Raw genomic sequence first — 24,796 nt, forward strand, 5'->3', positions numbered from 1 at the left:
TGGACGTCGCTGGTTCGAGTCTGGGCTATTCCACAGCCGACCGTGGACAGGAGTTCCCGGGGGGGCACGCAATTGGCCGAGTGCCTCCCGGGGGAAGGAGGATTAGGTCGGCCAGGGTGTCCTCGGCTCACTGTGCACCAGCAACCCCTGTAGTGTGGCCGGGCGCCTGCGGCTTGCCTGTAAGCTGCCCAGAGCTGTGTTGTCCTCCGACACTGTAGCTCTGGATGGCTGCACGGTGAGTCTGCAATGTGTAAAAAAGCGGGCGGCTAATGGCACACGCTTAGGAGCAGTCCTGCGCTCGGCTGCTCTGAGCTGTGGTGTGAGTTGTTTCTCTTACGTTCTGGTCCAGGGTCTCGGGAATAAACTCGCCCTCGCTGTGGATGCTGGTGTAGGACCCCTGCCGTGCAATCTGCTGCTGCTCCTCTGGGACACTGCCAGGAGGAGGGGAACTGCGGCCCGTGTGCAGAGAACCTGAGCGGCATAGAGCAGAGAGATCAGGAGAGTGCTGAGACCAGCTAACACAGAGAGAAAGAGGGGATCAAGAGAGTGCTGAGACCAACTAACACAGAGAGAAAGAGGGGATCAGGAGAGTGCTGAGACCAACTAACACAGAGAGAGAGAGCGGATCAGGAGAGTGCTGAGACCAGCTAACACGGAGGGGGGGGGATCAGGAGAATGCTGAGACCAGCTAACACAGAGGGAGGGGATCAGGAGAGTGCTGAGACCAACTAACACAGAGAGAAAGAGGGGATCAGGAGAGTGCTGAGACCAGCTAACACAGAGAGAAAGAGGGGATCAGGAGAGTGCTGAAACCAGCTAACACAGAGAGAAAGAGGGGATCAGGAGAGTGCTGAGACCAGCTAACACAGAGAGAAAGAGGGGATCAGGAGAGTGCTGAGACCAACTAACACAGAGAGAAAGAGGGGATCAGGAGAGTGCTGAGACCAGCTAACACAGAGAGAAAGAGGGGATCAAGAGAGTGCTGAGACCAACTAACACAGAGAGAAAGAGGGGATCAGGAGAGTGCTGAGACCAGCTAACACAGAGAGAAAGAGGGGATCAGGAGAGTGCTGAGACTGGAGAGAAACGCAGGGTAATAATAATGAGCCACTGTCAATGTGCCCCGCAGGCCTCCCTCACCTGTGGAGTGTTTGCGGATCCTCTCAGTGCTTTTAAACGGGGAGCCTTTCAGGTCTCCCATGGACTTGGACATCCTCATTTCAGGGGGTTTATCAGCTGGGCTGCTCACCTGTAAACACAGGAGCACAGGGAAGACTCACAGGACTGAAACAAGAGCCGTTTCACCTGTAAACACAGGAGCACAGGGAAGACTCACAGGACTGAAACAAGAGCCGTTTCACCTGTAAACACAGCAGCACAGGGAAGACTCACAGGACTGAAACAAGAGCCGTTTCACCTGTAAACACAGGAGCACAGGGAAGACTCACAGGACTGAAACAAGAGCCATGCACAGCACAGAAACAGAGCACTAGAGACGCATTGTCGAGACATTACAGGAAACAGCAGACTCATTCAAACAATAACAACATCCCTGCAAGTGTTCTCTTTGCGTCACAGCGCATCACTGGACTTGATTTCACCTGTGTTCATCACACACCTGTTTCTGCTGCCTCCGATTAAGGATTTCTGCGGATTCATCTTCCCTGCCAGTGTGAGCGGCAGCGTGTGCGGCAATCGTGCAAGAACACTGGGAAAGGACACTGGCTGTTCTGGACTCTGGGATGATTTTGTGTTCTTATGCATTGTGTTATTTTAAAAGTTAGTTGTGTACTTTAAATATTTATAATTCTTAATTTGGTTTTATATGTCTGCTACGTCTTTCCATCTGCCATTTCTCTCTGTCTTTGTTTTTGTTTTTCTATTTTATTTTTCAACTTAAGAATGTTGAAAAATAAAAATATTGTTATATTTTGTTTCATTTCTGTAAGTCGCTGTGGATAAAAGCATCTTTGCTAAATAAAATAATAATAATAATAATAATAATAATAATATAATAATAATAATAATAATAATAATAACAGACTCTGTACAGTATACAGCTATGGCTAACTGTATTGCATCAAACCTTTGACCATAGCTGTACATCCCAGTGTACAGCAGCTATTGGACTAAAATCATAAAATACTTTATTTTTATACTCGAAACCCTAAACTGCACCTGCAGTGCCACTGTCTCCAGCAGTCTCTGCATGTCATGCAATATGCTGCACATATCAGTCACCCTGGTGTGGAGGAGAGGAAATGGCAGGACTGCAGGACTGTGGGTTTGTGGTGCACTGGCTCACAAACAAGAAGGTTCTGGGGAACCAAGAGTACCATGGTTTAAAGACTGCATTACCAAGAAGTATCTAATTGGATAATTTCTGAGAAAATACTGTAGAATCTTACAAGGAATTACTAGCTGTGGAGCCCAGCTGAGTCACCTCTTACAGCAGTTTCGTATGTATTCACAGCTATTGTCTTTTGAGAAAGCACAATGAAAATACCCAGTGTAAGTCATTTGCTGTTGATTTGTTGGTTACAGTCCTGTTCCCTTCCGAAACTAAAAGAAAACAGCTCAACTAAGAGAGTGGTGAAGCCTGTGGCCAGGTCGAAGTGTAAGGGATGCTGTGGAGAGATACTCCCTGCAGGCAGCTATACCAGGACTCCCAGTGTCTGTAGCAGTCAGTGCTGACGCTCAGCTGTGCAGAGTCCCTCCCTGCAGGCAGCTATACCAGGACTCCCAGTGTCTGTAGCAGTCAGTGCTGACGCTCAGCTGTGCAGAGTCCCTCCCTGCAGGCAGCTATACCAGGACTGCCAGTGTCTGTAGCAGTCAGTGCTGACGCTCAGCTGTGCAGAGCCCCTCCCTGCAGGCAGCTATACCAGGACTCCCAGTGTCTGTAGCAGTCAGTGCTGACGCTCAGCTGTGCAGAGTCCCTCCCTGCAGGCAGCTATACCAGGACTCCCAGTGTCTGTAGCAGTCAGTGCTGACGCTCAGCTGTGCAGAGCCCCTCCCTGCAGGCAGCTATACCAGGACTCCCAGTGTCTGTAGCAGTCAGTGCTGACGCTCAGCTGTGCAGAGCCCCTCCCTGCAGGCAGCTATACCAGGACTGCCAGTGTCTGTAGCAGTCAGTGCTGACGCTCAGCTGTGCAGAGCCCCTCCCTGCAGGCAGCTATACCAGGACTCCCAGTGTCTGTAGCAGTCAGTGCTGACGCTCAGCTGTGCAGAGTCCCTCCCTGCAGGCAGCTATACCAGGACTGCCAGTGTCTGTAGCAGTCAGTGGTTTTTGTCTGGAGGACTCACATGGTTGTTTTTGGGAGTCTTCACTAACACCCTCAGGCTCTTCATGGACGGGCGGAGGTCCAAGTACAGCACAGCTTTCTCCAAATCCTCCTGACAGCGCAAGGGAGCGAGGAGCTGGAACACATGCACAGGAGGAAGACTCAGCAAGCAGGGACCAGTACAAAAAACAAAGGGATACATTTCTAATTGAACGTCATAATAATAATAATAATAATAATAATAATAATAATAATACATTATTTACGCATTTGTTCGGTTCAAGTTTCTACCTAAACAGTGATGCCTTGATTAGAAGCCTCGCCCCCTAGTCCAGTGTACTTGTTTCACTTCTGTATTTACGACTGAGTGGATGTACTCTAAGCTGTGGTTTGAGTTACGGATTTATTGGCTGTTCTCGGTGCATTACAGGTCCTAAGAATAGAGCAAATATTTCAGTTTGTGATTTGTACGGCCAGGAATTAGAGTAAGAGTGAGACCTCACGTAGAGTGAAAGCTCAAACAGATCCTGTTTTCAGAGCTCAAAGCTGCTGGACTGGGTGGTTCTTGTGTTTAGTTCTGCCCCCTCAGTCACACTGCATTGGATAAAGCAGCTCAAATCCTCACATTGCACACGTAATAAAAACAGCTGCTTCCCTTACTGCACCTTAAAGGGTTAAGTTAAAGGAACCAACAGATGAGGCACAACGGAAATAAAGCCAGTTAGTTAATGCAAGCCTCCACTGCTAGCACTGAGTAAGATATTAGAGTAAGAGTGAGCCCTCACGTCACTCCTATCAGAGTCTGTCTCATTGGATCAGGGTGGATCCCAGGACAGCACCCTGCAGTTTCTCTCATGTGTTAATATAAGCCTCCACTGCTAGCACTGAGTAAGATATTAGAGTAAGAGTGAGCCCTCACGTCACTCCTATCAGAGTCTGTCTCATTGGATCAGGGTGGATCCCAGGACAGCACCCTGCAGTTTCTCTCATGTGTTAATATAAGCCTCCACTGCTAGCACTGAGTAAGATATTAGAGTAAGAGTGAGCCCTCACGTCACTCCTATCAGAGTCTGTCTCATTGGATCAGGGTGGATCCCAGGACAGCACCCTGCAGTTTCTCTCATGTGTTAATATAAGCCTCCACCGCTAGCACTGAGTAAGATATTAGAGTAAGAGTGAGCCCTCACGTCACTCCTATCAGAGTCTGTCTCATTGGATCAGGGTGGATCCCAGGACAGCACCCTGCAGTTTCTCTCATGTGTTAATATAAGCCTCCACTGCTAGCACTGAGTAAGATATTAGAGTAAGAGTGAGTCCCCACGTCACTCCTATCAGAGTCTGTCTCATTGGATCAGGGTGGATCCCAGGACAGCACCCTGCAGTTTCTCTCATGTGTTAATATAAGCCTCCACTGCTAGCACTGAGTAAGATATTAGAGTAAGAGTGAGCCCTCACGTCACTCCTATCAGAGTCTGTCTCATTGGATCAGGGTGGATCCCAGGACAGCACCCTGCAGTTTCTCTCATGTGTTAATATAAGCCTCCACTGCTAGCACTGAGTAAGATATTAGAGTAAGAGTGAGACCTCACGTCACTCCTATCAGAGTCTGTCTCATTGGATCAGGGTGGATCCCAGGACAGCACCCTGCAGTTTCTCTCATGTGTTAATATAAGCCTCCACCGCTAGCACTGAGTAAGATATTAGAGTAAGAGTGAGCCCTCACGTCACTCCTATCAGAGTCTGTCTCATTGGATCAGGGTGGATCCCAGGACAGCACCCTGCAGTTTCTCTCATGTGTTAATATAAGCCTCCACTGCTAGCACTGAGTAAGATATTAGAGTAAGAGTGAGCCCTCACGTCACTCCTATCAGAGTCTGTCTCATTGGATCAGGGTGGATCCCAGGACAGCACCCTGCAGTTTCTCTCATGTGTTAATATAAGCCTCCACTGCTAGCACTGAGTAAGATATTAGAGTAAGAGTGAGACCTCACGTCACTCCTATCAGAGTCTGTCTCATTGGATCAGGGTGGATCCCAGGACAGCACCCTGCAGTTTCTCTCATGTGTTAATATAAGCCTCCACTGCTAGCACTGAGTAAGATATTAGAGTAAGAGTGAGCCCTCACGTCACTCCTATCAGAGTCTGTCTCATTGGATCAGGGTGGATCCCAGGACAGCACCCTGCAGTTTCTCTCATGTGTTAATATAAGCCTCCACTGCTAGCACTGAGTAAGATATTAGAGTAAGAGTGAGTCCTCACGTCACTCCTATCAGAGTCTGTCTCATTGGATCAGGGTGGATCCCAGGACAGCACCCTGCAGTTTCTCTCATGTGTTAATATAAGCCTCCACTGCTAGCACTGAGTAAGATATTAGAGTAAGAGTGAGCCCTCACGTCACTCCTATCAGAGTCTGTCTCATTGGATCAGGGTGGATCCCAGGACAGCACCCTGCAGTTTCTCTCATGTGTTAATATAAGCCTCCACTGCTAGCACTGAGTAAGATATTAGAGTAAGAGTGAGACCTCACGTCACTCCTATCAGAGTCTGTCTCATTGGATCAGGGTGGATCCCAGGACAGCACCCTGCAGTTTCTCTCATGTGTTAATATAAGCCTCCACTGCTAGCACTGAGTAAGATATTAGAGTAAGAGTGAGCCCTCACGTCACTCCTATCAGAGTCTGTCTCATTGGATCAGGGTGGATCCCAGGACAGCACCCTGCAGTTTCTCTCATGTGTTAATATAAGCCTCCACTGCTAGCACTGAGTAAGATATTAGAGTAAGAGTGAGACCTCACGTCACTCCTATCAGAGTCTGTCTCATTGGATCAGGGTGGATCCCAGGACAGCACCCTGCAGTTTCTCTCATGTGTTAATATAAGCCTCCACTGCTAGCACTGAGTAAGATATTAGAGTAAGAGTGAGTCCTCACGTCACTCCTATCAGAGTCTGTCTCATTGGATCAGGGTGGATCCCAGGACAGCACCCTGCAGTTTCTCTCATGTGGTAAGATATAATATAAGCCTCCACTGCTAGCACTGAGTAAGATATTAGAGTAAGAGTGAGACCTCACGTCACTCCTATCAGAGTCTGTCTCATTGGATCAGGGTGGATCCCAGGACAGCACCCTGCAGTTTCTCTCATGTGTTAATATAAGCCTCCACTGCTAGCACTGAGTAAGATATTAGAGTAAGAGTGAGACCTCACGTCACTCCTATCAGAGTCTGTCTCATTGGATCAGGGTGGATCCCAGGACAGCACCCTGCAGTTTCTCTCATGTGTTAATATAAGCCTCCACTGCTAGCACTGAGTAAGATATTAGAGTAAGAGTGAGCCCTCACGTCACTCCTATCAGAGTCTGTCTCATTGGATCAGGGTGGATCCCAGGACAGCACCCTGCAGTTTCTCTCATGTGTTAATATAAGCCTCCACTGCTAGCACTGAGTAAGATATTAGAGTAAGAGTGAGTCCCCACGTCACTCCTATCAGAGTCTGTCTCATTTGATCAGGGTGGATCCCAGGACAGCACCCTGCAGTTTCTCTCATGTGTTAATATAAGCCTCCACTGCTAGCACTGAGTAAGATATTAGAGTAAGAGTGAGACCTCACGTCACTCCTATCAGAGTCTGTCTCATTGGATCAGGGTGGATCCCAGGACAGCACCCTGCAGTTTCTCTCATGTGTTAATATAAGCCTCCACTGCTAGCACTGAGTAAGATATTAGAGTAAGAGTGAGCCCTCACGTCACTCCTATCAGAGTCTGTCTCATTGGATCAGGGTGGATCCCAGGACAGCACCCTGCAGTTTCTCTCATGTGTTAATATAAGCCTCCACTGCTAGCACTGAGTAAGATATTAGAGTAAGAGTGAGCCCTCACGTCACTCCTATCAGAGTCTGTCTCATTGGATCAGGGTGGATCCCAGGACAGCACCCTGCAGTTTCTCTCATGTGTTAATATAAGCCTCCACTGCTAGCACTGAGTAAGATATTAGAGTAAGAGTGAGCCCTCACGTCACTCCTATCAGAGTCTGTCTCATTGGATCAGGGTGGATCCCAGGACAGCACCCTGCAGTTTCTCTCATGTGTTAATATAAGCCTCCACTGCTAGCACTGAGTAAGATATTAGAGTAAGAGTGAGCCCCCACGTCACTCCTATCAGAGTCTGTCTCATTGGATCAGGGTGGATCCCAGGACAGCACCCTGCAGTTTCTCTCATGTGTTAATATAAGCCTCCACTGCTAGCACTGAGTAAGATATTAGAGTAAGAGTGAGCCCTCACGTCACTCCTATCAGAGTCTGTCTCATTGGATCAGGGTGGATCCCAGGACAGCACCCTGCAGTTTCTCTCATGTGTTAATATAAGCCTCCACTGCTAGCACTGAGTAAGATATTAGAGTAAGAGTGAGCCCTCACGTCACTCCTATCAGAGTCTGTCTCATTGGATCAGGGTGGATCCCAGGACAGCACCCTGCAGTTTCTCTCATGTGTTAATATAAGCCTCCACTGCTAGCACTGAGTAAGATATTAGAGTAAGAGTGAGCCCTCACGTCACTCCTATCAGAGTCTGTCTCATTGGATCAGGGTGGATCCCAGGACAGCACCCTGCAGTTTCTCTCATGTGTTAATATAAGCCTCCACTGCTAGCACTGAGTAAGATATTAGAGTAAGAGTGAGTCCCCACGTCACTCCTATCAGAGTCTGTCTCATTGGATCAGGGTGGATCCCAGGACAGCACCCTGCAGTTTCTCATGTGTAGCTCAGAATCTCAAACGTTACCTCATTGTTCAGGTAATACAAGTCCATCTGCTCTCCAAAGGCATCAGTCACCTTCCGAAGCAACTCTTTGAATTTCAGTGGCCTTCGAAACTGAACGATCCTGGGGAGAAAACAACAACAAACTATAAAGTGAAAACACATGTTCAGGATAATAAGATCATATGTACTGTTATAATGTTTTTGCAAAGGGTCGAGATTCGAGTTGTGATACAATACGGCCAGTGGTATAATGATGATTTCTACGAGAACCGGACACACAGTAAGAGCAGGGTAGCAGGGTATTTAGCGTAAGAGCAGGGTAGCAGGGTATTTACAGTAATAGCAGGGTATATACAGTAAGAACAGGGTAGCAGGGTATTTATAGAAAGTGCAGGGTATTTACAGTAAGAGAGCAGGGTATTTACAGTAAGAGCAGGGTAGTAAGAGCAGGGTATTTACAGTAAGCAGGGTAGCAGGGTATTTACAGTAAGAGCAGGGTAGCAGGGTATTTACAGTAAGAGCAGGGTATTTACAGTAAGAGCAGGGTATATACAGTAAGAGCAGGGTATTTACAGTAAGAGCAGGGTATTTACAGTAAGAGCAGGGTAGCAGGGTATTTACAGTAAAAGCTGGGTATTAACAGTAAGAGCAGGGTATTTACAGTAAGAGGGGAGTATTTATATTAAGAGTAGGGTAGCAGGGTATTTACAGTAAGAGCAGGGTAGCAGGGTATTTACCAGGGTATTTACAGTAAGAGCAGGGTAGCAGGGTATTTACAGTAAGAGTAATAGCAGGAGCAGGGTATTTATAGTAAGAGCAGGGTAGCAGGGTATTTACAGTAAAAGCAGGGTATTTACAGTAAGAGCAGGGTAGCAGGGTATTTACAGTAAGAGCAGGGTATTTACAGTAAGAGCAGGGTAGCAGGGTATTTACAGTAAGAGCAGGGTAGCAGGGTATTTACAGTAAAGAGGGTAACAGTATTTACAGTAAGAGCAGGGTAGTAAGAGCAGGGTAGCAGGGTATTTACAGTAAGAGCAGGGTAGCAGGGTATTTATAGGAGTATTTACAGTAAGAGCAGGGTAGCAGGGTATTTACAGTAAGAGCAGGGTAGCAGGGTATTTACAGTAAGAGCAGGGTAGCAGGGTATTTACAGTAAGAGGGGAGTATTTATATTAAGAGTAGGGTAACAGGGTATTTACAGTAAGAGCAGGGTAGCAGGGTATTTACAGTAAGAGCAGGGTATTTACAGTAAGAGCAGGGTAGCAGGGTATTTACAGTAAAAGAGCAGGGTAGCAGGGTATTTACAGTAAGAGCAGGGTAGTAGGGTAGCAGGGTATTTACAGTAAGAGCAGGGTAGCAGGGTATTTACAGTAAGAGGGGAGTATTTATATTAAGAGCAGGGTAGCAGGGTATTTACAGTAAGAGCAGGGTATTTACAGTAAGAGCAGGGTAGCAGGGTATTTACAGTAAAAGCTGGGTATTAACAGTAAGAGCAGGGTAGCAGGGTATTTACAGTAAGAGGGGAGTATTTATATTAAGAGTAGGGTAACAGGGTATTTACAGTAAGAGCAGGGTAGCAGGGTATTTACAGTAAGAGGGGAGTATTTATAGTAAGAGCAGGGTAGCAGGGTATTTACAGTAAGGGGGAGTATTTACAGTAAGAGCAGGGTAGCAGGGTATTTACAGTAAGAGCTGGGTATTTACAGTAAGAGCAGGGTAGCAGGGTATTTACAGTAAGAGGGGAGTATTTATATTAAGAGTAGGGTAACAGGGTATTTACAGTAAGAGCAGGGTATTTAGGGGGTAAGAGCAGTAAGAGCAGGGTACTTACAGTAAGAGCAGGGTAGCAGGGTATTTACAGTAAGAGGGGAGTATTTATATTAAGAGCAGGGTAGCAGGGTATTTACAGTAAAAGCTGGGTATTAACAGTAAGAGCAGGGTAGCAGGGTATTTACAGTAAGAGGGGAGTATTTATATTAAGAGTAGGGTAACAGGGTATTTACAGTAAGAGCAGGGTACTTACAGTAAGAGCAGGGTAACAGGGTATTTACAGTAAGAGCAGGGTAGCAGGGTTACAGTAAGAGCAGGGTAGTTACAGTAAGAGGAGGGATTGCTATAAACACTGTAGGTCCTGAGAAGGACAAGGATAATGCTGTGGATACTGTGTAGGTCCTGAGGAGGATAAGGGCAATGCTGTGGACACTGTGTAGGTCCTGTGCGGGAGAAGGGCAGTGTGCCAGGGGTCTGTTCTCATGGTCTGAAGAGCTGAAACAGTGCCAGTGTGCCAGGGGTCTGTTCTAATGTTCTGAAGAGTTGAAACAGTGCCAGTGTGCCAGGGGTCTGTTCTCATGGTCTGAAGAGCTGAAACAGTGCCAGTGTGCCAGGGGTCTGTTCTCATGGTCTGAAGAGCTGAAACAGTGCCAGTGTGCCAGGGGTCTGTTCTGAATGAAACAGTCTGAAGAGAGTTGAAACAGTGCCAGTGTGCCAGGGGTCTGTTCTCATGGTCTGAAGAGCTGAAACAGTGCCAGTGTGCCAGGGGTCTGTTCTAATGGTCTGAAGAGTGTCAGTGAAACAGTGAAACCAGTGTGCCAGGGGTCTGTTCTAATGGTCTGAAGAGCTGAAACAGTGCCAGTGTGCCAGGGGTCTGTTCTAATGGTCTGAAGAGTTGAAACAGTGACAGTGTGCCAGGGGTCTGTTCTAATGGTCTGAAGAGGTTGAAACAGTGCCAGTGTGCCAGGGGTCTGTTCTAATGGTCTGAAGAGTTGAAACAGTGCCAGTGTGCCAGGGGTCTGTTCTAATGGTCTGAAGAGTTGAAACAGTGCCAGTGTGCCAGGGGTCTGTTCTAATGGTCTGAAGAGTTGAAACAGTGCCAGTGTGCCGGGGGTCTGTTCTAATGTTCTGAAGAGTTGAAACAGTGTCAGTGTGCCAGGGGTCTGTTCTAATGGTCTGAACAGTTGAAACAGTGCCAGTGTGCCAGGGGTCTGTTCTAATGTTCTGAAGAGTTGAAACAGTGCCAGTGTGCCAGGGGTCTGTTCTAATGGTCTGAACAGTTGAAACGGTGACAGTGTGCCAGGGGTCTGTTCTAATGGTCTGAAGAGTTGAAACAGTGTCAGTGTGCCAGGGGTCTGTTCTAATGTTCTGAAGAGTGAAACAGTGTCAGTGTGCCAGGGGTCTGTTCTAATGGTCTGAAGAGTTGAAACAGTGCCAGTGTGCCAGGGGTCTGTTCTAATGGTCTGAAGGGGTCTGTTCTAGTGAAACAGTGTTGTGCCAGGGGTCTGTTCTAATGGTCTGAAGAGTTGAAACAGTGCCAGTGTGCCAGGGGTCTGTTCTAATGGTCTGAAGAGTTGAAACAGTGCCAGTGTGCCAGGGGTCTGTTCTAATGGTCTGAACAGTGAAACAGTGCCAGTGTGCCAGGGGTCTGTTCTAATGTTCTGAAGAGTTGAAACAGTGCCAGTGTGCCAGGGGTCTGTTCTCATGGTCTGAAGAGTTGAAACAGTGACAGTGTGCCAGGGGTCTGTTCTAATGGTCTGAAGAGTTGAAACAGTGCCAGTGTGCCAGGGGTCTGTTCTAATGGTCTGAAGAGTTGAAACAGTGCCAGTGTGCCAGGGGTCTGTTCTAATGGTCTGAAGAGTTGAAACAGTGACAGTGTGCCAGGGGTCTGTTCTAATGGTCTGAAGAGTTGAAACAGTGCCAGTGTGCCAGGGGTCTGTTCTAATGGTCTGAAGAGTTGAAACAGTGTCAGTGTGCCAGGGGTCTGTTCTAATGGTCTGAAGAGTTGAAACAGTGCCAGTGTGCCAGGGGTCTGTTCTAATGGTCTGAAGAGTTGAAACAGTGCCAGTGTGCCAGGGGTCTGTTCTAATGGTCTGAAGAGTTGAAACAGTGCCAGTGTGCCAGGGGTCTGTTCTAATGTTCTGAAGAGTTGAAACAGTGCCAGTGTGCCAGGGGTCTGTTCTAATGGTCTGAACAGTGAAACGGTGACAGTGTGCCAGGGGTCTGTTCTAATGGTCTGAAGAGTTGAAACAGTGCCAGTGTGCCAGGGGTCTGTTCTAATGGTCTGAAGAGTTGAAACAGTGCCAGTGTGCCAGGGGTCTGTTCTAATGGTCTGAACAGTGAAACAGTGCCAGTGTGCCAGGGGTCTGTTCTAATGGTCTGAAGAGTTGAAACAGTGCCAGTGTGCCAGGGGTCTGTTCTAATGGTCTGAAGAGTTGAAACAGTGCCAGTGTGCCAGGGGTCTGTTCTAATGTTCTGAAGAGTTGAAACAGTGCCAGTGTGCCAGGGGTCTGTTCTAATGGTCTGAAGAGTTGAAACAGTGCCAGTGTGCCAGGGGTCTGTTCTAATGGTCTGAAGAGTTGAAACAGTGCCAGTGTGCCAGGGGTCTGTTCTAATGGTCTGAAGAGTTGAAACAGTGCCAGTGTGCCAGGGGTCTGTTCTAATGGTCTGAAGAGTTGAAACAGTGTCAGTGTGCCAGGGGTCTGTTCTAATGGTCTGAAGAGTTGAAACAGTGCCAGTGTGCCAGGGGTCTGTTCTAATGGTCTGAAGAGTTGAAACAGTGCCAGTGTGCCAGGGGTCTGTTCTAATGGTCTGAAGAGTTGAAACAGTGCCAGTGTGCCAGGGGTCTGTTCTAATGTTCTGAAGAGTTGAAACAGTGTCAGTGTGCCAGGGGTCTGTTCTAATGTTCTGAAGAGTTGAAACAGTGCCAGTGTGCCAGGGGTCTGTTCTAATGGTCTGAAGAGTTGAAACAGTGTCAGTGTGCCAGGGGTCTGTTCTAATGTTCTGAAGAGTTGAAACAGTGCCAGTGTGCCAGGGGTCTGTTCTCATGGTCTGAAGAGTTGAAACAGTGCCAGTGTGCCAGGGGTCTGTTCTAATGGTCTGAAGAGTTGAAACAGTGCCAGTGTGCCAGGGGTCTGTTCTAATGGTCTGAAGAGCTGAAACAGTGCCAGTGTGCCAGGGGTCTGTTCTAATGGTCTGAAGAGTTGAAACAGTGTCAGTGTGCCAGGGGTCTGTTCTAATGGTCTGAAGAGCTGAAACAGTGCCAGTGTGCCAGGGGTCTGTTCTCATGGTCTGAAGAGTTGAGACAGTGACAGTGTGCCAGGGGTCTGTTCTCATGGTCTGAAGAGTTGAAACAGTGCCAGTGTGCCAGGGGTCTGTTCTAATGGTCTGAAGAGTTGAAAGTGTCATTTGAAACAGTGACAGCGTGCCTATAGTTATAATGTCCTTTGCTCCACTCGCTTTCACCTGATTTGTATTGTTTTCAGTTAATATGGCGGATCAATCAATCTCCTGGTGGAAATCTGATTGAAATGTGATTAGTAATATTGGATTTGGTTGAGATTCGTTTATTTTGCACAGAAAAGGGAAAAGTGCCCGCCTCTGCACAGATCTTTGGCACACGTGTGCTGTGGGATTTTAAAGGAAGTTTCAAATTCTAGGAGTTCCCTTCCTCACCCAGCCAGGCTGCAATAATGAGGTGGCTCTCCTTTTTAAATGCCAGCGATAGCATCTGAGGGTTACTAAAGTGAACCAATGCAACCGTGCACATGAATCAGACTGCCTGATGACAAATCCTACATCCATATCATTATACAGAGTGAAAACCAGTTTGAGCTTAAAAACTTGAATGCACTGAAACAAACAAAAATTCCTAAATGAATCTCCACAACTCTGTATCTGAGAATGTCTTCTCCTCTGAATTGGTATAAAAATGTACTTGGAGAAAATATTGAAAACTGGTCATTTTAAAACAGAACGAATACAATGGCTTTGCTTTATCATTTTTACTGTGTAAATCAGAAGATTTGAGTACAGTACTAGTAATATGTGTTCATTATTTTCCTAATATTAGTAACAAAAAAAAAAAAAAAGTCAATATATTCAATACAGACTCAGAGACGCCAGCTGAGCCCAGCTGCTCCAGCTTCAGGAAGGACCAACTTGTGATTAGAAAGGGGTGGGCGGGTTTGGCAGGAAAGAGCAGGCGATACACATTTGGCGCTAAGTGTTTTTTTTCCCCTGTTTTATCTTCTTTTTTTATTAGAAACAATAACTCAGCTTCGTGCTCCCTTATCTGACACTTTAAAACAAGGAAATCCCCCAGAAAATAACCAGCTGATAGTAAAGCGTACAGCCCTCACTGCTCAGCTCCCATCACGCACAGCTGACAGTAAAGCGTAAAGCCCTCACTGCTCAGCTCCCATCACGCACAGCTGACAGTAAAGCGTAAAGCCCTCACTGCTCAGCTCCCATCACGCACAGCTGACAGTAAAGCGTACAGCCCTCACTGCTCAGCTCCCATCACGCACAGCTGATAATAAAGCGTACAGCCCTCACTGCTCAGCTCCCATCACGCACAGCTGACAGTAAAGTGTACAGCCCTCACTGCTCAGCTCCCATCATGCTGAGGTAATTTCATATGACTCACCTTTTCTCCCCCTCGTGCTCCAGTTTGATTCGGACATCTTGCTGAAAAGGGAGAGTGAAGAGTACATGTTGAGTAATGCTGTCATGGCTGGTGTGATTACTGTGTCTATGAAATGCTGAAAACTAAAGAAGGACGCATAGTTCATAAAACATTAACAAAACAAAAAAAAAGATTTCCAGGAAAAGTTAAGATAAACAAGATTCCTTCTGCACTCTGTAAAGGACGAGGGTCAAATACCTTCACACCACATTCCTCGTGTGTGGACTTTCCACTTCCACCGGAGGTGATAAATCTTGTATAAATAAACCACCAGATTTATCAAATATCCTCAAATGGTAAGATCATCAGGTTAGTGAGGAGGCACACATTTGGAATGACTTTCAGTAGATTATTTCTTCTTTAGGTGGTTCATAAACACACAGAGCATGCAAACAACCCCATACATGAATAAATAGATATATACTGTACTGCACAACAACATACAGCAGTGTGCACATGTATTACAACACCCCATTGCTTCTGTAGTTCAGCAGTGTGCACATGTATTACAACACCCCATTGCTTCTGTAGTTCAGCAGTGTGCACATGTATTACAACACCCCATTGCTTCTGTAGTTCAGCAGTGTGCACATGTATTACAACACCCCATTGCTTCTGTAGTTCAGCAGTGTGCACATGTATTACAACACCCCATTGCTTCTGTAGTTCAGCAGTGTGCACGTGTATTACAACACCCCATTGCTTCTGTAGTTCAGCAGTGTGCACATGTATTAGAACACCCCATTGCTTCTGTAGTTCAGCAGTGTGCACATGCATTACAACACCTCATTGCTTCTGTAGTTTTGATTGGTTGTGCATATGAAATCAAACCACTGGAACTGAAAATCTTGTCAAAACAAGCAAATTAGTGATTGTTTAATTTAAGTGATGAATTTAATCAGCCACACATGCAATTCATTAAAATAGTAACAGAAAAGGAACACACAGCCACAAGTGGTTGGAAATGGTGTGAAATTGTTTAAGACGCCTAACTAAAGCACAAAGTCGTCTAATGTTTTCACACAAGTACCTACTGTTTCTATATCACAGATGACTAAAAAATGTATTTAAAAAATTCTCATCTCCAGAGGTTTTCATGCAGGTGGGTACGCAAAGGATATAAATGAAGGTGTTGTAATAAATGTGCACAACGTCTCACCCGAGAGACAGAGCACAAGGAGGTTAAGTGACTTGTTCAGAGTCACACAATGAGTCAGTGGCTGAGCTGGGATTTGAACCAGGGACCTTCTGGTTACAAGCCTGTTTCTTTAACTACCGGACCACACAGCCTCCTAGTACTGCAAAGACAATCCCACACCAACACACACTCTACAGCCATGCAGCTGAGACTTCACTAACACACACACACACACACACACACACACTGTAGAGTCATGCAGACGTGACTTCACTAACTAACACACACACACACACACACACAGTACAGCCATGCAGACGTGACTTCAGCACTTCATATGCACACATACCATCTTTCAACTCAAGCGCACCTAACTGGCACTGGGGAAATTCCCCTCACAATTAGCACTGCACTGTATCCTGCAGGGTACAATAAACGGACTGGAGAAATATCTGTACTGTAGCCTAATGATGGGAGTATTTAGGCAGCTGCTGACAGAAACCTTGAACTTGAGACGGATCCTTCACACTCGTCCAATCAAATACCCTTCACTTGTCACATGGCTGGTGCTATAACGATTCTATATCCACTTACAGACTAAGCAATGTCAAGTATATTGGACACTGGGCAGCAAAAGGTTAATACAAATAAGACCAAACCAAGCCACTGAATATTTAACATATCACGCGGAAACTGTAACTCATCCAGCAGTCACTGAGTGTGCCCATAAGCTTAAATAACCAAGAGCCTTGGCTCATAACAGAACATGCATCGGCATTTATTAAAAACACAATTCCATTTTGTTAAGTGTTCAGGAATGTCAGGAGGCAGGGAATGAGGAAACAAACCACCCAAAAGAAATGAAAGAAAGTAGCAGGCCAGCTCCTCCAGAGTCAAAGACATGGACTCCAGCACACACCCCTGCAGGAGCGGGCCAGTCCTTCATTACAGTGCAGAGGAAATCCCAGCATATGGGGTGTGAGCCAGCCCAGAAGCTTCTCAATCTATCAGGTGTGAATAGACATCCAGCCCTGGAGCTTCTCAGTCTATCACGTGTGAGTCACATCCAGCCCAGGAGCTTCTCGATCTATCAGGTGTGAGTCACAACCAGACCTGGAGCTTCTCAATCTATCAGGTGTAAATAGACATCCAGCCCAGAAGCTTCTCAATCTATCAGGTGTGAATCACATCCAGCCCTGGAGCTTCTCAATCTATCAGGTGTGAATAGACATCCAGCCCTGGAGCTTCTCAATCTATCAGGTGTGAATAGACATCCAGCCCTGGAGCTTCTCAATCTATCAGGTGTGAATAGACAACCAGCCCAGGAGCTTCTCAGTCTATCACGTGTGAGTCACATCCAGCCCAGGAGCTTCTCGATCTATCAGGTGTGAGTCACAACCAGACCTGGAGCTTCTCAATCTATCAGGTGTAAATAGACATCCAGCCCAGAAGCTTCTCAATCTATCAGGTGTGAACAGATAACCAGCCCTGGAGCTTCTCAGTCTATCAGGTGTAAATAGACATCCAGCCCAGGACCTTCTCAATCTATCAAGTGTGAGTCACAACCAGCCCAGGAGCTTCCTAAAGCAGTCTGCACTGACAGCTCCACACATCCTGCCCGTTCTTTACAAACAATTAACAATACAATTTGAGTTGCACCCAGCTATGCAGAGCATGTGTGTTAAGACTATCAAGAACTAAAATAAATTGTGATTTGGATAAGCGTTTTTACTCTAAACTGTGACATGCATGCGGATGTGAGCGTAAAAATCTTTGTGAGTTTCACGCATTCATGGTACGCGAGACAGGCGTGTTTCTGTTTCTAATAGCTAATACTTGCTCTGGGCATGAACTGCTCTTCACTCAGCAGAAAGGTTAGGCTGGGTTTGGCTCTGTAATTATCAAAGTGTTTGTTTATTTACTATTCTTGCAATAAATTGCTGCTTGCTTTGCAGTCTGCAGGTGATGCAGCAGCTGAAAGGAGGAATGAACACTGCAGAGCATCATGTAAGAGAACTTGTGCAAACAACAAGCAGGTGAGGCTGAGCGGATACAATCAGGGGCTTTGTCATCCTTACAACAGAACAGACATCAGAGCTCTGAAACTGGGGAGGTTAGAGAGGCGGGAGGACTGAGCTGCTGATTTCCAGTGTGGACCACGCCATGTCACAGCATCACCCACAATGCTCAGCAGGTCTCATGGGAGGGGTCTCGTCTCGGTTCAATTCTCATTGTTTTTCCTGATTTTATATACATATTACAAGTCTAACTTTAGGTTTTATTATTTATAAATATGGGGTAAATTTCCATGGCTATGTTCAGGGATGGAAAGAAGACTCCCACTGCATAGCTGTTTGATCCATTCCTGATTTTACTATCAGTGTAATAAGATACACCCAGGCTTGTTATCTATACACACTGTGGCTTATCAAGCTTATTGAAAGGGTGAAAATGTTACACAATAGGAGTTTTATTTCCATTCCTGATATTGATTATATATTTCAGCTGGGGTGGTTTTAGCAGTACCAACAAATGTACCAACATCCCAATCTCAACTCACCTGCTTGACAGGTAGATAGGTATTCAATCTCAACTCATCTGCTTGACAGGTAGATAGGTATTCAATCTCAACTCACCTGCTTGACAGGTAGATAGGTATTCAATCTCAACTCATCTGCTTGACAGGTAGGTAGGTATTCAATCTCAACTCACCTGCTTGACAGGTAGGTAGGTATTCAATCTCAACTCACCTGCTTGACAGGTAGGTAGGTATTCAATCTCAACTCACCTGCTTGAGAGGTAGGTAGGTATTCAATCTCAACTCACCTGCTTGACAGGTAGGTAGGTATTCAATCTCAACTCACCTGCTTGAGAGGTAGGTAGGTATTCAATCTCAACTCACCTGCTTGAGAGGTAGGTAGGTATTCAATCTCAACTCACCTGCTTGAGAGGTAGGTAGGTATTTCTTTGTTTACTGCCATCCAGTAATCCCCCGAAGCGGCCCAGGGCAGCCAGATCTTTCATAATCGAATTGAGCGCTTCATCATCGTCTGTAAACAGAATCGAGGTCACACAAGGTCAGACTCAGTTCTGGAATCAGCGCTTCACAGTTTACTGAGGGAAGCAACAATATCAACTTCAATACTCTGATAATAAGCTACATTACAGGTTGAAACAACTGAGCTGAGATTCAAAGGCAATGTGACAGGTCTGGAACATGAATTATGGGACAGTTCTGTGCTGAAACAGTCTCTGTACACGGCCTGAAGTCACCGTGGCAACGGACACATCAGCATTCCATTTCATCTACGCCATGACGTTAAAGAGGTTACATCGAACAAAATACTTTCCTGAATCTTAACACTTTTACTGCACTTGAAGAAGCAACACATGATTTCACAAACATGTATTTTCATTTGAAACAGCTGGCACTACACAACTGAGTACACTTGTTGAGCCAATGTGTGCAAGTTAGCCACATCATTGCCAAGGAGATTCCACACAAGTGTGTGCTGGCTGGTCGGAAGCAGTGTGATCACATGACTGTTACAAAGTGCTGCACCTCGGGACTTCATTGGCAACACAACAGTTTACAGCTTGGCATGTTCTGCAGTCACTGTAGCTTCAGGCAGAGGGACGTCAGCTTTGACTTGGTAAAATAATCCCCATTCAGGGCCCTTCTGCCTTCCTAATGCAAGCACTTTCACAATCCACAGCTCAACTTGAAGTCATTTTTAAAAATAGTGAGTAGTTGTTTCTTGATGAAAGAAATGCACAGTCCTTTTCTTCAGATATAAGTTTGGTTTATTCAATATATACAGGTTTAATTCCGGAAACAAAAAGAATGCTCAAAGCAAAACAGTACAGATCACATTTTCATATGCAAACTGCACGCTGCAAAACTCAAGTTCAAAACAAAACATAACAGAACAAAATAATACAATGCAATACTGTAGGTTTGATCCTCCAGGACTTTCTCGATCGACAAGTCTCCAATACTAGCCTCAATGAAAGAGAGAAGTGAGGTAAAAGCTGAGCTGAGTGCACCTTGATTAAGTAACCACAGACCTCAGCCCCACCTTCCTTCCTTCTCTTTGTGGCTTCAATCACCCAGGCAACCCCCTGCGGAGAGTCTCATGTACGTGTCGTAGAGAAAACTGGTTCTGGCTCACACTGCCTCAGATGTTGTTGTCTTGGTGTGGCCCTTTGTTTTCTTTATGCTTAACCTGTGTTATCTCTTGAGCGCATCGGTTCCTCCAGCAATGTGCAATTGTGTTTATTCCAGCAGTCAGACGGTCGTCGTCAGTGCAATGAAATGCAATCTTACAATCCCGCATTTACCAGTTACTATACCTCCTCTGATAATCTCCTTTTAAAACTAACAGAGTGTACAAACCTGCAAACACTTGCATCTTATATTGCATTCAAACTTCCTTCCATGTTATTCAACATAAATCAAGACGGGGGGGGGTCTGACTGCGACAGACCCACGAGGTACCCCGAGCCGCCTGCTGTCCTCTTCGCTGGGTATGAACTACCCTTATTATTTCCTGGCGTGTGTGCTTCACATGTAGCACACTGGAAGGTTACATGACTGGGAAGAGGGTTTATTTGCATGTGTTGTAAGAATCTGGCAGCACACTGTTCATGACATGATCATTCTGTTGAGCTGATCCACAGCAGCAATGTGCTTCTTTGTACTCAATCCCTGTAGGAATGTTATCATGAACGGAGATTAGGAGAGAGAGGAAGGAGGAGCAGGAATTGAATCATACTTCACGCTATAGTTTACCTCTCATTGAAATACAGGGGATCTCATCTTCACTATCCTTAGCTCTATTGGCACTGCAATTAACTCTTTGGCTAAAAGAGACATACCTTTAGTATGACTAGGGATTTCTTAAAGTGAAATCGTTTCACACCCATACCAAGCTGCTCCTAAGAAGCAAACACATGGTATTATTAATTTGCATTCCAAGGGCCTAGAAATACAATAATGTACTTAACAAGTGGGGGACCCACTGGTAAAAAAACCCCACAGAAACAGGATCCTGCAATCTATAGTGACAATAAAACCCACAGAAACAGGACCCTGCAATCTATACTGACAATAAAACCCACAGAAACAGGATCCTGCAATCTATAGTGACAATAAAACCCACAGAAACAGGATCCTGCAATCTATACTGACAATAAAACCCATACAAACACGATCCTGCAATCACACTACACTGATAATAAAACCCACACAAACATGATCCTGCAATCTATATTGATAATAAAACCCACACAAACATGATCCTGCAATCTATACTGATAATAAAACCCTGTAGCAGGGGGAGATCTGTGCTGACTCTGCTGGCGTGTTCACAGGGCTGCAGGAAGAGGGCGGCAGTCGTCCAACAACCGCCTGTGAGTCATGGCAGTGATACGGGGAGGTGGGAAAGTGGGTGTGTGGACTTTCCCCCTCTCTGAATGGCTGAGAGGCGAGTCTTGGGAGATTGTTAGCCCTATAAAATAATGCTCAGCTGTTTCCTCAGGTCTGCCCACTTAGACACGACGAGAGTGCGGAAGTTCTGGTCCAGGACCGGGAATCAGCCGGGAGAAAAAGAAAAAGAAAGACTCTCACAGTGAGACAGTGAGAGCGGGGGACCCTTGGGCAGACCCCGGAGTATTGTAACGGAGCAGGCTAGTTAGTCAGGCGGGTAGCGGCAACTGGGATATAGCTGTCAAGTGCAGCACCTTTTTTCTTTGTAGTTTTGTAACTTTTATTTTTCCTGTTTATTTGTGCCTTCTGTTTTGAATTATTGTTTCAAAGCACCTGCAAGGGCGCCGGTATTGTGTACCATCGCTTGGTATTCCCGTGGCTCTGTTTACCATAGTTGGTAAGCGGACCACGGACCCACAGCGCCATCTGCGGGCCAAAAGAAAAAGAGCACCCCAAAAAAAAACTGGGCACCTGTGCGGTGTTGCCAAATCCACCTGTCTGTCTCCTGTGTCAGTGAATTACCCACCACCCTTCCACAAGTGGTGTTAGCAGTGGGATTCACTGGCATTGCCCCAAGCAGTGCATCTACAGAAGGAGCAGACTGGCAATGGATGCTACCCAGTTTGCCGCGATGATGGACCTCCTGCGACAGACTCTCACCGCTGCAGTGCAGGGGGCGGCTAGACCCGCAGCTCCAGACCACTCCCTACAGAGACCCACCAAAATGACGGCCGAGGATCAACCTGACGCCTACTTGGAGGTGTTCGAGGCCACGGCGATCTCGGCCGGGTGGCCCCAAGCTTAGTAGGCTAGCTGTTTGTTGCCCCAACTCACCAGGGAGGCTCAAGCAGCTGCGAGGACGCTGTCCCCGGAGCACATGCTGGATTATCCCCTGCTGAAGGCAGCCATCCTGAATCGTGTGGGAGCCACACCGGAGGGCTACCGGAAGAAATTGCAGGAGGAGCAGTTTGCTGCGGGGGAGCACCCCTGAGCTATTGCTCACCGGCTAAAAGCTTATGCCATGGGCTGGCTGAACCCGGATGCGGTCACCAAAGTGAGGTTGGTGGAGCTGATCGTGGTGGAGCGGTTTCTGGAGTGTCTGGCGCCGGGACCTCAGCTATGGGTCCAGCGACAGGCACCAGATACTCTGGATCGGGCGGTCGATCTAGCCGAGCAGTACCAGGCAGCGGAGCCACCGCCTGCGAAACTGCCGGGGATGAGTGCGGCTACTGGATCTTCCCCTCAAATGGCCCCAGAGAGGGCAAAGGGACTGGAGGGAAGGGGTAGTCCAGGATTTGGTCGGGGGGTGTTGGCGGGAGCTCCTGGCCCGGGAACTGGGGCAGGGTGGGGATACCCACGTGCTGCTGCAGTGTCGGACCGGGGTCTCGCGCAGATGCCTTACCGGCAAGCCCCTTTTATGGCTCCAGTGTTCCCCCTTTTGCCAAAACTTCGGGGAGAGAAACCAGCCCACCGAGGTGTTGGACGTGCAGGGAGGTAGGCCACCTCGCCCGGGACTGCCCCGTGATGGAGTGTGACTTCAGTCGACCAGGTAGGCGCATTCAATTACCTCAGTCACTTCAGCACACAGGTTTTGTTATTCCTGTGACAGTGGATAGTACAAAAACCCAGGCTCTCCTGGATTCAGGGTGTGGTCAGTCTCTAGTACAGGAGAGCCTAATCTCACCGGGGCATAAACGTATATTGGGACGGGTGCACATTAAATGTATTAAGAACATAAGAACATAAGAAAGTTTACAAACGAGAGGAGGCCATTCGGCCCATCTTGCTCGTTTGGTTGTTAGTAGCTTATTGATCCCAAAATCTCATCAAGCAGCTTCTTGAAGGATCCCAGGGTGTCAGCTTCAACAACATTACTGGGGAGTTGATTCCAGACCCTCACGATTCTCTGTGTAAAAAAGTGTCTCCTATTTTCTGTTCTGAATGCTCCTTTTTCTAAACTCCATTTGTGACCCCTGGTCCTTGTTTCTTTTTTCAGGCTGAAAAAGTCCCTTGGGTCGACACTGTCAATACCTTTTAGAATTTTGAATGCTTGAATTAGGTCGCCACGTAGTCTTCTTTGTTCAAGACTGAACAGATTCAATTCTTTTAGCCTGTCTGCATATGACATGCCTTTTAAGCCCGGAATAATTCTGGTCGCTCTTCTTTGCACTCTTTCTAGAGCAGCAATATCTTTTTTATAGCGAGGTGACCAGAACTGCACACAATATTCAAGATGAGGTCTTACAAGTGCATTGTACAGTTTTAACATTACTTCCCTTGATTTAAATTCAACACTTTTCACAATGTATCCGAGCATCTTGTTAGCCTTTTTTATAGCTTCCCCACATTGCCTAGATGAAGACATTTCTGAGTCAACAAAAACTCCTAGGACTTTTTCATAGATTCCTTCTCCAATTTCAATATCTCCCATATGATATTTATAATGTACATTTTTATTTCCTGCGTGCAGTACCTTACACTTTTCTCTATTAAATGTCATTTGCCATGTGTCTGCCCAGTTCTGAATCTTGTCTAGATCATTTTGAATGACCTTTGCTGCTGCAACAGTGTTTGCCACTCCTCCTACTTTTGTGTCGTCTGCAAATTTAACAAGTTTGCTTACTATACCAGAATCTAAATCATTAATGTAGATTAGGAATAGCAGAGGACCTAATACTGATCCCTGTGGTACACCGCTGGTTACCACACTCCATTCTGAGGTTTTTCCTCTAATCAGTACTTTCTGTTTTCTACATGTTAACCACTCCCTAATCCATGTACATGTGTTTCCTTGAATCCCAACTGCGTTCAGTTTGAGAATTAATCTTTTGTGCGGGACTTTGTCAAAAGCTTTCTGGAAATCTAAATAAACCATGTCATATGCTTTGCAATTATCCATTATCGATGTTGCATCCTCAAAAAAATCAAGCAAGTTAGTTAGACACGATCTCCCTTTCCTAAAACCATGTTGACTGTCTCCCAGTACCCTGTTACCATATAGGTAATTTTCCATTTTGGATCTTATTATAGTTTCCATAAGTTTGCATATAATAGAAGTCAGGCTTACTGGTCTGTAGTTACCTGGTTCAGTTTTGTTTCCCTTTTTGTGGATCGGTATTACGTTTGCAATTTTCCAGTCTGTCGGTACCACCCCTGTGTCAAGAGACTGCTGCATGATCTTGGTTAGCGGTTTGTAAATTACTTCTTTCATTTCTTTGAGTACTACTGGGAGGATCTCGTCCGGCCCAGGGGATTTGTTTATTTTAAGAGCTCCTAGTCCCTTTAACACTTCTGCCTCAGTTATGCTAAAGTTATTTAAAACTGGATAGGAACTGGATGACATGTGGGGCATGTTGTCAGTATCTTCCTTTGTAAAAACTTGTGAAAAGTAATCATTTAACATATTTGCTATTTTTTTTTCTTCATCTACGATTTTGCCATTTGTATCTCTTAAACATTTAATCTCCTCTTTGAATGTTCTCTTGCTGTTGTAATATTGGAAAAACATTTTGGAACTGGTTTTAGCTCCCTTAGCAATGTTCATTTCTATTTCTCTCTTGGCCTTTCTAACTTCCTTTTTGACTTGCGTTTGCAGTTCCGTGTACTCTTTCTGCGTACTTTCTTTTCGGTCCTTTTTTAATGCTCTGTAAAGTGCCTTTTTTCGCTGAATATTTTTTTTA

General features: G+C 46.0%; 1 protein-coding gene across 4 annotated transcripts in view; it reads right to left on the reverse strand.

Moving 5' to 3' along the window:
- Positions 1-24,796, reverse strand: part of LOC121309866 (mitogen-activated protein kinase kinase kinase 3-like) — a 64,871-nt gene that overhangs the window by 13,551 nt on the left and 26,524 nt on the right. For 3 of the 4 annotated variants that reach the window (XM_041243043.1, XM_041243026.1, XM_041243036.1), the window contains exons 3-8: positions 18,569-18,678; positions 14,452-14,492; positions 8,055-8,154; positions 3,304-3,417; positions 1,141-1,249; positions 338-471 (exon numbers count right to left, since the gene is read on the reverse strand). In XM_041243043.1, coding sequence (XP_041098977.1) covers positions 338-471; positions 1,141-1,249; positions 3,304-3,417; positions 8,055-8,154; positions 14,452-14,492; positions 18,569-18,678 — 608 coding nt within the window. The remainder of the gene's footprint in view (positions 1-337; positions 472-1,140; positions 1,250-3,303; positions 3,418-8,054; positions 8,155-14,451; positions 14,493-18,568; positions 18,679-24,796) is intronic. The other variant, XM_041243052.1, reaches the window with a different exon arrangement.

This window comes from Polyodon spathula, chromosome 3, assembly GCF_017654505.1.
Source record: "Polyodon spathula isolate WHYD16114869_AA chromosome 3, ASM1765450v1, whole genome shotgun sequence".
Taxonomy (NCBI): domain Eukaryota; kingdom Metazoa; phylum Chordata; class Actinopteri; order Acipenseriformes; family Polyodontidae; genus Polyodon; species Polyodon spathula.